This window comes from Glossina fuscipes, unplaced genomic scaffold (assembly GCF_014805625.2).
Source record: "Glossina fuscipes isolate IAEA_lab_2018 unplaced genomic scaffold, Yale_Gfus_2 111, whole genome shotgun sequence".
NCBI lineage: Eukaryota > Metazoa > Arthropoda > Insecta > Diptera > Glossinidae > Glossina > Glossina fuscipes.
The window spans coordinates 1,641,181-1,658,656 of NW_023998454.1; the positions used below are offsets into that span (position 1 = coordinate 1,641,181).

The 17,476-nt window shown below is 33.6% G+C and overlaps 1 protein-coding gene across 3 annotated transcripts; it reads left to right on the forward strand.

Annotated features, from left to right (window-relative positions):
• The first annotated feature begins 1,132 nt into the window (after window positions 1–1,132).
• Window positions 1,133–5,425, forward strand: LOC119639002. 3 transcript variants are annotated; one of them, XM_038036180.1, is made up of 5 exons: window positions 1,133–1,406; window positions 1,661–1,763; window positions 2,485–2,739; window positions 2,807–3,255; window positions 3,322–5,425. In XM_038036180.1, exons 3-5 carry the CDS (start codon window positions 2,614–2,616, stop codon window positions 3,398–3,400), a joined length of 654 nt encoding a protein of 217 aa, XP_037892108.1. In that variant the 5' UTR covers window positions 1,133–1,406; window positions 1,661–1,763; window positions 2,485–2,613; the 3' UTR covers window positions 3,401–5,425. The 3 variants fall into 3 exon arrangements, with proteins under 3 accessions (XP_037892108.1, XP_037892107.1, XP_037892106.1); XM_038036179.1 differs by lacking the exon at window positions 1,661–1,763 and having other exon boundaries at window positions 2,436–2,739; XM_038036178.1 differs by lacking the exons at window positions 1,133–1,406; window positions 1,661–1,763 and having other exon boundaries at window positions 2,382–2,739.
• The last annotated feature ends 12,051 nt before the right edge of the window (window positions 5,426–17,476 follow it).

A 17,476-nucleotide genomic window follows, 5' to 3' on the forward strand; every position in this document is an offset into this window, starting at 1 on the left:
AAAAGATCAAAAGATCTTTTGCAGATACAAAAGATCACCTTTTTGCAAATAACTTCACTATTCCAAATTTCAACCATATTGGTCTTAGTTTGCGACCCTCTCTGATGGAAGACTTCTAACGGTAATATTTTATACGACGACAAAATTTGGTATTTTATGAACAAAAATAGGTGAAGAATAAGCAATTTTTTGATAGAAAAATTATCTGCAGATCGTTTAAGGCGTATCTCTGTACGAAAACTCAATTTTCAATAAGAATTAATAACGAAAACGAAGAATACCTCTTCGGCAAGAAAGAACGCTTTTTTACTTAAGGGTTGATTAGAAAATTAAGTATTTACAACGCTAAGTTCTATCAAATTTTACCTTTGGATCCGCGTAAAGTATTAAAAGACCAAACATATCCGTTTATAACATTTTACCGCTTAGAGAAATTCGGTAAACTTTCTTAAATTGTCTTGAGTTTCCTTCTTAGTTCGCTTCTTACTTCCTGTACGCCTATAATTCCTTAGATACAACCAAATGGAAAAAGTAGAGTTTCCCTTAAGACTATGTCCTAAGGCCAAATGACTACGAGGCCGCTTAAGGTGTGAATTCGCACGTCGACTAAACAAGCAAAAGACAACCGCTATAGAAACAAAAATCTTTGGAACGAAATTCCGCGTATCGCTTCTCCTCTAATATCTCGGGTATTATTTTTCGAGAAAGAAAAAACGTACCCACCAGTCCCAATGAATAGTTTCATAAATTTCAGCTTTCAATTCAGACGTTCTGTGCCTTTGTCAAATTTGCAAATGAAAAAGCTGAATTACGCATACTAGCGATGTTTATAACAGATTTGAAATCAATACATTTTATTACAATCAACAGTTAGACGGCTTTAAGAATCACAAATAATTATTAGAGAATATTTCATTATCTATTGAAAATGTTATTGCTATCTAAGCGTTATGATAAGATAAAAGTTGACATTCAACTAAATTCAAAGAAAAACGATTAACAACGTGTTCGTCGCTGTGTTGTGAACTATAAGCACTCTTTGTCCCAATCAAATACGTAAAGACTTGAAAAGTGTTGCTGCTACGTTAATCAATGGAATATTAGTTTCGCCATAAGCGCCTTCTTCCAATTTTGAATCAATGCCTATATATGATAGCAACAACATAACTTTGATATTCCTTAGTTATAAGGTTTATTAGGTTTTTGTGAGTGTATCCTTTTCCAAGTTGTGCATTTGAATCGAGAATATATAAAAAGAAATGCAAATTTATAATTCGATTTTGGTCATAGGCATCAAATCAGTCTTGAAATACTTGTATCTGGAGCATGTGCATTGTACCAGAAAACGAAGAGTGTAACTACTAGAGGCTAATAGTACCGGTTCACAAAAATGTCAGGAGAAAGGGGTAAATGGTCGGATAAATAAAGAAGAAACACGAACAAAATATAGCTTTCAAATTTCGATGTTTCGCTGATGTCATGTTAAACCTGTTTCGTTTCATTTAATTCATGTGCGAGCATATAAATTTTTAAATTTGAATATTTGCGTTCTTTTAGTTTGCCAAGTGATAATCGCCAGGAAGAGTGAAAAACTTAATGCAGTTTATATTTGAAGTTGATAAACGTAATTAGAACTAATTTTTTTATTAAACTTTTATAGATGCCGCTCGACCGCAAACTAATTGAAATTTTCGTGCCTCCCCGATATTATTTATCTAATCTTTATTGCGTACCACGGCTGCTTCAATTTATGCATACTTTAGGTAACAATTTTATTTTATATATATCGCATTGCCATAAGTGATATTAGACTTCGTGTCTTGCTTCGATTATGTCTAGCCCTACATGAAGAATTTGTACGTCTATGCACACCTAACCTTGCGGGATGACCAAATGCAATCATTAAAGATTTTTCCTAAAATTTCCGAGCAATTGTGGTCCTAAAAAAACATTACGAAAAATCAATTGATATTTGGTCCAATAAAAATGTCCCAGTTCAGCTCATTACAAGGGGCTTCCTTTATTTATCCCCGAAATCTAAACTACGAAACATCTTGATATCAAATGAAAGGGACATGATTCAAGAATGCTCGTTGGGCCACTTTTTCGACCAATGCGCACGGAACGCCTAGTATTGAAAAGTCGTTATAAACAACTGTAGGGCGATATAGACTATTTACTACCACAATAGTAATGGTATCAATAATATTCTCCTAATTTACGCAAAAAAGAGGGAAATTAGGAATTACAATGTGATTTCTTATCTTAATGAAACGTCCAAGAGAAAGGTTGGCTGAGTTTTTAACTAATTAAGCCCTTAATAAGAACTTAGTGTGTTGTTTTCGTCGTATCAAGTATTTCATAAAAACTTATTGACGCAAAGTCTTTGTCATTCATACCCTAAGAAACACAAAACTATATTTATTAATATCTAGCAAGTGGCGAAAAGATTAATAAGAAAGTATTTTCCTTATCGATTATTAGAACATAACATGAATGAATAAAATATTTGCTTCACTTTTGTAACTGAGCAAACCGAGAAAAATACTTCCACACACGCATCACGCAATTAAAGAGTTAAAATCAAAAAAAAAGGAACATAGAATTGAAAAAATGCTTAGCCGAGCTGTTTCAATATTTTTAATATTGACAATTACTTGGCAAGAATTTAAATGCGCCGAAATCTGGTCATGTAAAATAGAGGATAGTCATCATTTTTCGGACTCCTTACCCGAAGACGTATGTAAACCAAAGCTAAACGATTTTGTTACTATTGAAAAAAATGCATATAAAGGGTCTTTTATAGATTATTGGTACTTGGTATGAAATATTGCGTTATCCAAGTAAAGAAAAATCCAAATGTGTTGAGGTTAAGGTAGCATCATTGCCAGAAGACGGCGATCAAGATGCTAATGTGCTTCTGCAAATCAAATATAAAAATAGCAGATGGAAACCTTTAAAACCCAATTTACGATTTCCTTGGGATGATTGGATGAAAGAGGGAGAATTTGTTTTTCACAAAACGCCTCAAACATTAGATGCCAAAGCGATGTATAAATTAATTGGAATAAGCCACGATAAAGATTATATATCAGCTTGCATTTATACATCAAAAACTAATACATCAGAACTGAAATTTCTAGGTAGAAAACCTGATCGAAACGAACCTATGGAGAAAGTACTTCTACACTCCTTAAGATTACCTTTTGATGTAGATAACACCAGCGGTAATACATGGGTTTATGAGGGTGATAGGTAAATTTTTTAAATTTCACTTAATTCATCAAATATTCGTTTAGCAATAGTTTGCTTTCATTACAGGTGCAAAAGTTCGGCATCAGCACTGACGGCTACATTAACAATGTATTTACTGAGTTTATCGGTAAATAAATTTGTATAAGTGTAACGTAAAATAGAGCACAAAGGAAAAAATTTTCTAACCTGCACAAACTCTAAATCCTTATTAGCAAAATGAAAATTGTGCACTTAATGAATGAACGAAGAATATCTCATCGAATAAAAAATGCGTCGTCCGCTAAAAAGCCTTTTAAAACATATGTCACAAATGTCACAAGTGTCGGCGCTTAACTAATAATTTGTCTTCAACTGCAAGCGCTTATAGTGTTGAGAGTTAAGTGATTGTAAAGAGAAATTCTGTCTACAGAAATATTAAGAGATATTTGTACATCGGGAGGGTATTAAGCAAACTTGATATGTAAAATGAATTTGTGGAAACTGTAGGATGTTGCAAACAATGTGGAATCTGAAGAAATCCAAGTAAAAGAGCTAAACAAACAAAAAATGTTTAGATACACACATTTTAGATGATTTGATAAACTTTTATCTGTAAGATATAAATATTGCTGCAATTAAAGACAGAAAAACGCTTTTGTTCTTTAAACAATCTAAAGGAAGTACAAAATAGAACTGAACACAACCAAATACAAACTGCCATAAGGGCAGTTCACACAGTCGTATAGCAGATTTACCCTTTTCAACAGCTTGCTTACTGGCAATAATGAGGCGAAATGTTGATAAACGATATCGAAACGTACTTCTCTGCAATTTTTCTCCTTTTCATACATCTTTACAATAACTGAAAATTTTGTTTACTTGTACATGGTTTTCTGATAACTTTCGTTTAACCAACCGAATGCCTAATTTTAGTACTCCGCAATCTTTTGACGTTGCAAGCTACGAGAAGGAAGAAATGATCGACTTTTTGCAAATCGCAAGCCGTGAAGAGATTTACTCAATTTTGGAAATTTTCCACTGCAAATAAACTCGAATCATTGCCACCACCGAATGACAAGAGCTATATTCATGCCAGACGCGTTTGCAATAACGAAAAGGAATCCATAAAGTGTATATCCCACCCATGTAGCATTACATTCTAAATCGGTTTAACCGTGCCCGAACGTCTGGCTGTCTATCTGCCTCTCTGTCCCTATGTCCATCCGTCCCCCTAATGCTCGTGGTAAACATTCTCCAGGTGGTAAAAATTAAAATACCGGTTTCAAATTTGCAAAAACATAGGAAATTCTTGTAAGCAGGTTAGCATTGAGAATGGGGCTCAAAACTGTCAAAGGCTAAGCCTACAGTATAACGTAACTTGAAAATACTTCGTTTTTAGAAATAAAAAGAATTTAATTTTTTACTCGTTACTTATAATCAAAAAAATTCAAAAAAACAAAAATTTGCACGTATATTCTCTAACTGATCTTCCAGCACTTGCATAAAAGTGGAAAAAATCGGCTACACCCATCCAATGTTATAGGGTATCAGAGTTTCATTCTTTTATCAAAGTGATTGTAACAACCTGAAAATAACATCGGAAACCCTACAAAGTATATACGTTACTCATCAGTGGTTAATTTTGAATGCGTTAAGGCACCTTTGTCTGTCTGCCTTCTTGTTCATTTGTTTATTTGCCCGCGGCAATAAAAATGGAAATATTGGTGTAAACTTCGCAAAAAACACATAGAATGAGGATTATTGAAAACAAGAAGAGTTTCTCAGGATGCAGCTCGATAGTTTGGCAAATTCTTCGTATATTTTCGCAACGGCGATGGCTCAATCAGAAAATGAAATAGACAAACCGATCTTTTTCTTTTTCACATTCAACTCATCATTCAGCTTATCTGCGGCCTGAAAGCTCTTTAATAGCGTCATAAAACTTTCAAGGACACTTTAAAGTCAGCACCCGCAACATCAACTCTCAGGCGCCCTAACAACAGGATTACGATGCTTTAACTGAACTTGATTTAAGAGCATGGTGACACCAATAGCTGTTCAGTGCCATCTTAAGAGTAGCAGTTATATCTTTAAGACCCTTAACTACCCAATCAAAAGTAACAATTCTTCATAGGATAGCCTAAAAAACCTCGTTTATCCTAAAAGTTTATCCTAAAGTTAGGAAACCCAGTCTTACAGTTTATAGTTTTTTAATATATATGATTTATATTTTTAATATATACAATTTATTATTTAAATATAATTTTTTAATATATAATATGTATTCGCGCAATAATTACCTAATCAAAAGGTTCAATACACTAAAACTTCCAAAAATTTTTAGGTTAATATGCACACTCAGTAAAAGCTGAAAAAAGAACAAACAAAAGGAAGGAACACGCAACAATAACATTTTCCGTATAAAAAAGTCTTTCTATAGAATGAAAAACGGGAAAGCATCTTGACAAGCAAAAAAAAAAAAAAAAAAAAAATACAAAAAAGAGTGAAAGGATTCGGAAGAGCATGTAAAAAACTTCTTGAAATATTTACAAACGAGAAAAAAGAAAAACATTACCCAACAGTAATGATTGTTACGCACAACAAGCTGTTATTTAACACAAGAGGCCTACATCTACACATGCATCAATGTATGTACGGATATGTGTAAACGTTGTTCGTCTTACTCTTGAAAGCTGTAAACTATGTAAACACAATGTTTAACAAAAGCGCTGAAAAGACCTAACGGCGGCATAACGATAAAAACAAAAATGAAAACGGAATAAAATGAAAAAAGCTGGGAAAAAATGAATATAATGGAATAACTGGACTAAAGCCAAACTCTTTTTTTTTTTATCTTTTCACTCATATACACTTGCGCGCATACAGGAGCAAACCCGAGCATAAGCATAGTTCTAGCATAGTTTTATATGCAGATTTATTTTTTTTTATTTTTAACTGGTTTTTTTTTTTTTAAATAAATAGTTGAGTGAAAGTTCGCCGAAAAGCAGACTTTGAAAAATTGCCAAACACATGCAAACAGGCGCATAAGAGAAAGAGGCAAAAGAACAGCAGCAACGTTAAAACCTGCATATTTTCCTGAAGCCTTTCAGCTGTAAGGAAATGTAAAATAAGAAGAACAAGAAGGGTCCCGTTTTTTGTGTCTTCTTCCAACTTAAGAATCCTGTTGTCTTTCAAGTTATCTTGTTAAGAATTTCTTTCTTTTTTTTTTTGATTTCTTTTTGTTTATCGGGGTATGTGCGCGCGTGTGCTCTATGAAATGTTGTTGATAAGTTACGCTAATTAACAAAACAAAAAAACAAAAATTATGCTAATTAAAAAGCAGAAATTTTTTTAGCTAAGTTATAATGAATGGAAAACAAGCCCACATAATGGCAGTAGCAGTAACAAAAACAACAACAGCAGCTTGTAATAATAATGATAAATAACCGACAAATGGGAAAAGGACCAGAACATTATAAGAATACGTACACATACATTGCTATACATTCGCAACTTACTGTTAAAAGTTTTTAAGTATCCACAATGTCCTTAATATTCGTATTTTTAGCTTAGACAACATTTCATTTCACTAGTTTATCTTAATTCTTTCTTTTTTTTTTTGCTTAACTTTCTCTTTTTCCACTTCGCGGTACTTCAATATGACTGAACAACTGAGATTAAGAATTTATGAAATAAAATTAAGTCATGTCTTCTCATACAGTTTGGTTTATTGTGCTTTTATTATCTATTTTTCATAATTTTGAATAAAACTCCATCATTTAAAATTGTAATGGGAAAGGGGGTTATAATAAAAATAAAACCTAAAAACTGTGTGGAAAATTTTTTAAACCGACATTCTAAAATTGCCCTCCTTCAATGATTTTAAACGTTTAACCCTACGACCGAGAAGGCTTCTCCGTTGAACTTTCTTCTGATTCAAATGCCGGGCATTTGAAAATCTCTTCCGATTCCAATTATCCAAGGTCAAGGTTTCGGGGAATTTATTAGTTCGTTGAAGTCTCTCTCTTAAAGTGCTTGGGAGATTTATGAGAATTCACACTTAATAGTCCTATTTTAAAGAAAAATACCGCTTAAACTCTTCAAGTAATAAAGCGATGTGTACGGGGGCTCTGTTCTACTTGAACGCCCCGAAGGGGAATGTTTCATGAGTCAAAAATTTGGTTTTGCGTTAAGGTATGTGATTAAGAAGGCGAAAAAATTTTAGCAAACCTTAAAAACAATGGAAAGTGCAGAATGTCAAACAAAGTGTATACACACTTTATTCTTTCTAATTTACTTTCGTGCCTAATATTCGTGAGCAGTTTGAGGACGAAAAGGACTATTATTCTCAGCAAGATTGAGGGCATTCCCAATATCATGGTGATATGAGAGGTAATCTCAATGAATATCTGCGGAATAAACGGATTGGGCGATGAGGCGTTTTAATAATCACCCGATATGTGTGTGCATTTCTTTAGGAAGCCCTGTGTTTCACGAAACAAGAATTTTCAAAAACACTGCTTCAACCATGTCAGAAAATAATGTTCTGCAACGTTTTCTGATCATATCGATAAAAAGTGCATCCGTTGCGATAATCCTAAACTAGGACGGACTTAATGAGTGGTATCGGTGCAATAAATTAGAAACTTTTTCATCAATAGTGACAAAGTTGCTTTTAGCCTAATAATACAAGACCATTAAACACTGTAGCAAAAGTATCAAAGAGGCTCTTTTAACATTACGTTGTGACCAATCACGAAAAATTGCTCCGTAGCACACTACCGCATATGTTAAGTCCATCACATGAAGCTCTTCTTAAAATTGGCGTTGATATGCCTGACATCAATTATTGAAAGTCAATTGTCTTTTTTTTAATATATTTACTTAAACGATATTTTAAATATTCCAAAATGATACGAAAAGATAATTGCGGACCAAGTAACGCTTTAACGCTTTATCTGTACACCAATTACGACTATTCAAAAATTGCCAACAGATAACCTCAACAATTTTTATTATTTTCATTCGAACTTCTCGCAAGGGTGACCAGAAAGGGCGGCCTTCAACTTTCCTAATAGAATGCAATAATGTTATGTACAACATTTCGTAAATGCTTGAAAGCCGGTGTGGTACCGATAGTCGGTTACTGGAAAAATCGATTTATTTATAAACCTCGTCATCAAAAGATGGAGCTAAATAAACTCGAACTCGTTTTCTTATCATAAACCCGCTAAGTACAAATTGTCAAAATGGAACGTCAGTGCCATCTGTCTAGAAAGTATAATCCAGTTTTTTAGCACTCCAGAAATCCATACGGATATATTTTATAAAGGAGTTAAAAACTCAAATCCTTTTTTGCAGAAATATTTTAAAATTTGGCGGTTTAACATTAACCGGCTACAGAAGTGTAGTTATATTTCAATCCCAGAGCTCAAACTAGAAAAGCTTAGCGTATATTTACAAATATCATAAAAAGGAAGAAGTGCCAACACATTCTAGGAAAAAAATCATCTTTCAACTGAGCATAGCGGAGGAGGGTGATGTCTTTCCCTCATATTCTCTAAAGCGCTTGCTACTATTTCATCTTTCATCCGGTATCTTTTTTACCTCTTATACCCTTATTCTCTTACACTCATCTTGCAGCCCTTTCTTCACCGTTTTACCTTACCCCTTATACTCTTAGCCATTTATCAATGATACTGGAAGGCTAGCCCTATTGCGAATGTGAAACACAACACTTGGGAAGTGAGCAGGCTGTAGCATGCGTGGGTACGTCCGCTCTATAAAAGTAAAAGTACACAAAACAAACAGTGACATAACGGGACATTAATCCATTAACCCGTTAAGCCTTCAACCACTTAACCTCTCAACCCGGTAGCTTCCTAATTTTCAGTAACTTCCTTTAACCCCTCAATTTCTTAACGCCCCAACCTCCCTACCCTCTTATTTTCTTAACTATTCAATCTCTCAAATGCTTAAGCTTTTAATCCCTGAACGCCTTAAACCCGCTTTTCAACCTGTTAGCCAATTAGCTTCTTAGCATCTTGTTATCTTAATCTTATATATTCAAGTTTATCCAACGCTATCGCTTCTGCACCACCTCCTTTCATTGGTAATTTCTGATCCGAAGACACAGAACCGGCAAACCGTTTAAGCAATAATATAAAGAAGAAAATCAAGCACTGACATTATAAATGAGATAACGATTGAAGCGTAACGAAAAAACCAACTGTGTCAATTAATTATACTGAACCAAACAGGACTCTTTAATTCATATTTAACAAGAGAACGATTAGAGAGGCGTAAAAGCAAAAAAACAGTTAGGCACGCAAAGGTTGGCGCGGAATTGGTTTAAGTTACTATTATTTTCCGTTGAAACAGGTAAATTGTTGAATAAATTGCACTAGTCACGACTAGTATTTCAATATTTATATCTCAAAGACGAAAATCGTAAAGCAGAAGTAATCAATCGCAGTATTTGAAGTTAAATTACTCTACTTGTGTATATCCTATTCTTACATTTCTTGAGTTTATGAATTATATTTTCGTCCGCACAATATATTACGAGAAATTGTTCGCGTATGGTATGGCAATTGCAAAAAATTTTATTCAAAGACATCGCTTGTAGAAATAAGCTGCCACCAGAGTTCGCTGTTCGTGGCTCTGTGACGGAATTTGAAAAATTCTACGGTTGAAAGAACATGAAAACTGAAGAATCAACTACAGGTATTATAACTTATTATTATTATTATTATTTTAATTTTAGACTAATGAATTGAATTCTTAGACTAAAAAAAAGAGACATTGAGCACTTATTTACATGGTGAAATACCGTTCTCAAAAACATAAAACCGGCATTTTTGAAGTCAAGTCTATATAAGGATTTACATCAAATATTGAAATGTGAAGCAAATCTGATCTCAATGAGATGAGTTACACTTTGGGAGTTAACAAAAATCTTTATACACTTAAGTTGGTAGCTATCCAAAAGTCACTCTTTGATTATTTTTTAATTTCATTTTCATTTTTGGTTATATTTCTTCGGAAGTCAAAGACAAGGAGCAGAAAATTAAACTTCCTTGTTATAAACGCAAAGTTTGAGTTTATTTCCTCAAGTTTATTTTCTGCACTTTATCTCCGAAATGCAGATAATCATATTGTAGTATTAATAATGGGCTTAAAGTAGTATTTAGTAAACAATGAAAACGAATAGAAGGAGGGAAACATTATTGAACGAATTGGAGAAATGAATTTTTATGCACTGAAATTTCGCAACTTTACCGTTATATACATGCTCTATATATTCAATGACAAAATAATTAGCCAAGAGCAATGCTACTAAATACAGGGTAACGAGACAAGAGTTAATATTATTTTGCAGCAATAAGCTGCTTCCGAAAAGTACCTTTAGAGTGCTTAAGGTCAGGCATATCTTTAGCTTGCCTTTCTCTCTCAATAGGTGGGTGAAAGAAATACAAGATCTTTTCAATATTGGATGAATAATTTTGTTGTTGTCTTTTTTAATTCCAAAGTCGGCCTCGAACAGAACATAGGAAATAACATATCTGCGTTGCGTATTTATTTTCCATGGAGGCTCTTCTCTGAGACGGCTTCCAAAACACGGGCTGATATGACTCAAATTTATCAGTGTTAATTTTTTCATCAGAGATCTTATTACTCTTCACCCAATTCCATCCACCCATAGCGCACTAGAAATTAAGTTTTTTGTCATACAAAAGCTTAGATTTTCTGAGAACTCTTAGGAGACGCTTAAGGCAATACGTTAATTTTTGCGAACGGGAGAATGTTTACTACAGCTATTACATATTTGCGCAAACGGACAGATGGGCAGATGAATGCTTAGGTGCATTCCAAGTTTTGGAACTAGCCAACAATTTGTATTTTTATAGGCGAGCTTGCATTTGCGTATTGCGCCAAGATCTAAAAAAAAACAAACATTGACACACTGTAAAATTGAATAGGCGTGGTCTCTTTCTTCCACTTTTGTAAAGTTATCTGCTGTAGTTTATGGGTAGTGAGCAAAAAACCAATTTAGCCCGATTTCAATACCAAGCTACGTACAAAGACTTCTAATGTTTTTACCAAATTTGATGTCGATATATTGCGGCCAGGGAAGTGTCAAAAATACACACCACACAGACACAAAGACAAACAAGCGGACAGACATGACTTAGTCAATTCAGAATGTCATGCTAATCAAGAGTGCATATATACTTTATAGGGACTCTGAAGCATCCTTTTGGATGTTGCAAACCTCATGACAAAATGAGTATAACCACAATCCTTCATGGGTGGGTATAATAATGATAATAATAAATACAATTTTTTTAAGTCGAATTACTGTTATAATATATTCATCACAAAATATTTTCTTGGGAGACGGTTCAAAAATTAGCCGAACCGATCTAAGTTTTTATCCTAGCCGCAAAAATGAAGATATCGACATAAAATTCGGTAGAAATGTAACTTTTTCTTCACAATATCATTGATATGGATATCACATAAACTTGGACTTGGAAAATAGAATGCCAATGCGAAAGGCTAAATGTGCTAAATCTAAATTATCTATGGACGACATCACGACGTTATAGATTAGTTTTTCCTAATATCTTTTAGTGAAGGAACAGGTGAAAGATAGATTTTCTTCCATTCATTTTTTTATGACAATAAATAAAAGCACGAAGGATTTTAATGGTAGTGAACATGCAATACTCGGACCCAGCCGAATAAAACTTTCCAGTCTGTTTACATTAATTTCTATGGTTAAGTAGCAGCGCTATGATTTTTCATACAACGTCGTTTCAACAAAATTCGGTATTTGCGTAGTAGTCGTAAAAATGAAATAAACCGTGAAATCCACCGTTAATGGGATTCGATCGTGGGCATATTTCAGCAAAACAATCCAAAAATTTGCGACTTGTAGGTTTAACACAAAACGATTTAGCAAATAATTCCGAATTGATCGGTGCAATAAAAGTTGTGTCTATCTTATATCTTTCCACACATGCGCAAAACCAAATATGACCATTACAACAAATGATGTAAAATATAAAAATGAGGCGCATTTGAATTTTCAAGAAAAAACGTTTACAAATCAACGATAGAAAACCTTGCACTACTCGCTAGGAAATCTTACTTAGAAGCTGCAATTAAATTTTCGAGACAATCGAATAAACCTTGAGGAAGATATTGATACACTAGTTCGAAAACCTCGGTCTCGAGAAAAACGGGTTTGACATTTAAATTTCTCTTTTGAAGCAATTTCATTTTATCTTTAAGCACCGATGCATCTACTCTACAACTAGTTTGACGCTTTTGAGCACTTTTGTGCAGGATTGTGTTTTAAAATTTTTCGCCAACAATTAATGCACGACTTTACAACCACGTCTAGGTAATTGGCTTTTTATTCCAAGTAAAATGTCTGCCATAACGGTCCCGAAGAAGGTAAAGGATTTTGTGCTTGCAATTGCTTTTTTGAACTTTCTTATGAAACTGTTTGCTGGGTATGAAGTTTGAAGACGGAAAGAGAGCAAAAATCCACTTTAACTTAAATGTTAAATCATGAAAGTTTTTTATTTTTTGAAGAACTTATATAAAGAAGCGTATTGTGTATTGCAGTGTTTGTGGGTACACGTTGCATGCTGCAGTTTAAAATTATGAATAAATATGTACAAATATGATTGAGTGACTGAGTATTTTGATGATTAAAGATACATGTAACTGCTGCGGCAGCTATTATTGCGATAATGAAGATGAAAAATGAAAAAGATTGTAAGTGCATTCGTGATAGTGTATAAAACATAAATGAGCAAGAGAACGATAATGACGGTAAATTAAGTTACTCCACCATGCAAGTCCGCATAAGCGAATGAATGTTCAGCTGTCAACATGAAGTATTTAACTTTTCAGCAATATTGATGAAACAATTTGCGAAGACAAACGAAAGCAGGTCAAAAAAATTTAAAAAGAAAATCAGTTTTTCATCTTAAGCAGAAATTAAGTTATTTATACATATGGCCGTAGTCGCGCATACAGTCGCCAACCTTTACTTGAAAGATCGATCAAAGTAAATTGCACCTTGTTGGTGGTTGCTCTTTAATATGAAGTCGAACTCAAGTTTTTTTCTTTCTTTCTTTCCTGTGAATGCAGGAAAGAGGGAGTAATATTTTAGCAGAAATAAACAAACAAAAGCTTTAAGACTGGAAACGCCTTTTGTGTAAGGAATTTTTGCATCGAAACACTTACTCACATAAGATGCAATCATTACTTTTCTTTTCGCAACATACGCAGAATAAAAAATGTAAGCATAAATGGATTGAAACAAAAATTAATTAAAAATAAATCTCTATATGTTAATGAAATGGATATTAACTTATGGACGCATTCTGATTTTTGTTAATTTGGTGGGAGTCGATGGGCCGAGTAACGAAAATAGTTTTTGAAAAATTTTTTTGCTCCTGATCGACGCTCTTAACACAAAAGCTTTAGTTTTTTGGACCTGCAGACTGCAATATATCTTAAAGAAGCATATGATTATATATTATGGCAATTGCAATTTTAAACGTTTCAAAGTATTTTCGCATAATTTTTCTAACAACCCGGCAAGAGTGACTTTAAAGAGCAGGCGTCTGAAACAACACACTGAAGATTCTGTAAATGGTCAAAAAACAATAGTTTCGACTCTAAAAAGAAAAAGCACCCATATCGCCACACAACTTTGAGGGAAACATTGCAAAAATGTTCAACGAAGATCTTTACTAGGCTACTGAAGAGATAACAAAAACGATTAAGAGATAAAGGTTGAAGATCTACAGTAACCGCACGAGAGGATCCAGTAAAGGATTAGAAGTGCAATTTTTTACATGTCAACGTACCCAAACATCAGTCACAACAACGTTCAGCGCAAGTAAGCCGAAAGAAGTCCTTCAGGACGACATCGACTTTGTGTAGGAAAGTGCGTATTCATGTCTTCAAAATGAACTGCTGTACTTCGCAAGATTACCTGAATAGAGAATTTCACAGGTTTTTGCAACCTGCTGAAACTATCGAAGCTCGAAAATAATTGAATTAAGTCTCTTCAGTGCCAAGTGATTCGTTACAGTTAGGGTATAACGATGTGGATCTGGAACCTGCTAAAAACGACGAATGATATGAAGGAGCAATATGTAGAGAGACAAAAGAAATATTGAGGCTACCTTAAAGAAAGCATCAGGCACTGGGTTGCGAAGAGAAACACAACTAAATGTTCCAATGCGCGAAGCGCATTTACGTCAAGCAAAATTCTGTCTTCCCCATTTTATTTTGCGACGAAGTAATGATTACTTCTTGTGTTTCGCAGGCATCAAGATATGACATACTACTTACTATATGTGAATGGTCTTTAAAGTGAATATGTCCTCTGTCGAAACATACGTCTATTGTCCCAAAAATGGGCATTGTGACTCTCGATACGGGCAATGTTTTGAATTACATATAGGTTACTATTGATGTGAAGGTAAACGTAGAAAATGATGGAAATTAGCTCGACGGAGTTCTTTCAAGATAATTAGTATCCATTTCGAAATATTACGAACGAATAGAAGAGAGGGAAGACATAACATCTCCACTGTGGAGTGTGTGCTTATCACAAAACTAACCAAATCTATAATAAAATAGAAGGAAATATTACATACGTATATAAAAAGTGTACGTGCGAGTTTCTTGTGCATTATCAAAAAAATTTCATCTTGCCGGATGTTTTGTGGCTGCTAGCATCCACCTAACACGAACATATGCATGCAAACACCGATAAATTCATACGAGCTTATATATATATTGCTGTTTTGGTTACCTTAGCAAATTTAATAAATTCCCGATTACTTGCGGTTTGTGTGGTTCATATTACTTTTATATATACTTATATGTGCGATTGTTTACATTGGCTTGATATGTCTTTATATGTTTTGTAGGTGTACTTTGTTTGTTTTTGTTTGAGTTTATTGGTTTTTAAATTAAATAAACTCTTTTTTTCGTTGAATTGGAAGGAAACCTTTTCGGTTTCTTTTTAATCTCAAGCTTCTTTAATACTTGAAAAACGTTCGAAGGAGTAAATCTTCGTTAATCAAACCTTTTTTACTTTTTATCATGCAAGGTGTAATTTTGGTTCGATTAAAAGTATTTTTCAACTTTTCCCTTATTAAATAAGAAATATCTCTGTCTTTCTTTTATTTATTAATTTTTTTTTTTTGTTTGCATATCAAGAAATCGCCGAAAATTTTAAGTGCAACAAAACTAATATTTGAACGCCAGCTGCTGTGTATCTAAAGGGCAGATGTGATGGGTTTTTTCTTTATTTTCAAAGTAATTTCCAAAATGGAAACAAACAAAATGCAAATTAAGAAAAATATTTTCAATATTGGAATCTTTTTGTTTTTTCGCCAAGTTTAATACTTTTCGTCGTAAAGTAAACGAAAAAATAAATTTCCCGCGTTAAACTAATTAAAAAATTCACGGAGCAAGAATGGTTAAATAAGCTTAAAATTTGAAAAAATATCAGTTGTTGAGTATATTTCTTCCTTAATGTCAATACAGTTTTTACGGGGTTTCTTTAATTCAATTAGTACATGGGTGCAGTGTGACCAAAAAAGTTTTTCAGCTCCCACCGTAGAGACGTCTTCGTTTTTGCTCTAAACCAATAGCACCGGTTTAGTACATTGCCTAAGAGAGAAAGCTTGTTGTTGCGTTTGATTTATCACTCCGCTTGAAAATTAGCCTACGGGCTCTACGACAGCGGGTAGAAAGTAACAATTTCTGGTATTTTTAATAAGGCGTACGTGTTGAAAGTTTTAGTAAAATATCCCTGTCAAATTTGAAATCCAACGAATTCACATCACGATGCAACGACAATTGTCAAAGAAAGACATATATATATAATGTCCTATAAGTGAATAATCATCATTAGCACTATAAGTGCTATCGTCGTATAAATTTAACTTGAAATTTCTAGGAAATAAGGAGAATCTACACGATGCGCGATACTACATGTAATTGACGTATCAACTGTGGCCGATGTGGACCTTTTGCTCTCGTTTTTATCAAATACTATGTGCGATCTGGAGTCGAATATAAAAATTTCAGAGCAAAACCAATAAAATCCTTTCCTTTATTAACCCAAATGTTTGTTTAAGAATTTTTGCATTGAATTGATCAAGAAGATGTAGCAAATTTGAAAGTAACAAACTAAAAACAGACATATAAAAGCTTGGTTCGAATCCCGTCAGTGGACAAATCTTAGTCAATATCTTTCAAAAATTTACTACCTATAGATGAAATACAAAACTACTGGAGGGATACCAAACTGACGGATAAGCTTAAATTTATCCAAAAGATGATTTTCAATCAATCGGTGTAAAGATCGTGCTCTAAATGGTGTAAAGTGTAAATCCCAACGCTGATGTCATGTAAATTGTGGCCGATGTGGATGATTTTGACGATCCGACCTTTAACAAGTGATTTGTTCTCCCCTCTTAAAATGTACATAAACTCTCTCATAGCCACAAAGAGTTATTTTATCCTTTGAAAGAATACTAAAATGTTAAGCAGAAAATTTTGCTCGCCGTCCTTTGCGATCAGCATTCAATAAAGGCTGTATTTATCTCACAGATGTCTTTCACAAGGTTAATTCTTTTTCTAAAAACAACAAGTGTTCAACAAGGTAAGATTTCTGTGATTTGAGAAACTGTACCCAAACTATAAAACTTGCGATGCGCAACACATCGTTCGCATACTTACGTATGTTTTCAATACTTACTTAGTGTAAGGCGAGGGCTATTATCGATATATTCTTAGTTGCTTTTCAATGAATTTCTTCACAACCCCTTAATTTTAAAAATTTAGCTTAAAACGTCTTCATGAGATAAATAGCATTTCACAGGACCAACGATTTTGTACATTTGCTTCTTCTTTTCTTCTGCGATCAGGCCAACAGGCCTTCTCCAACATTTCAATGGACAAAGTTATATAATGCGAAATATAATCTTTGATATATACGTGTAGAAGCACATCAGTAAATATATTTTATTCTTGACCAATCAATGAACCATACCCAACTAAAACTGCAGCTTAGAAAAAATTTTCAACAATTGATTCAAATTTTAACCAAAATGCAGTTAAAAAAGCATCTTTGCTAGGGAACTCAAGAGTTATGGCTTTAAACTAGTGATGAAGACATAAAAAAAGGAAA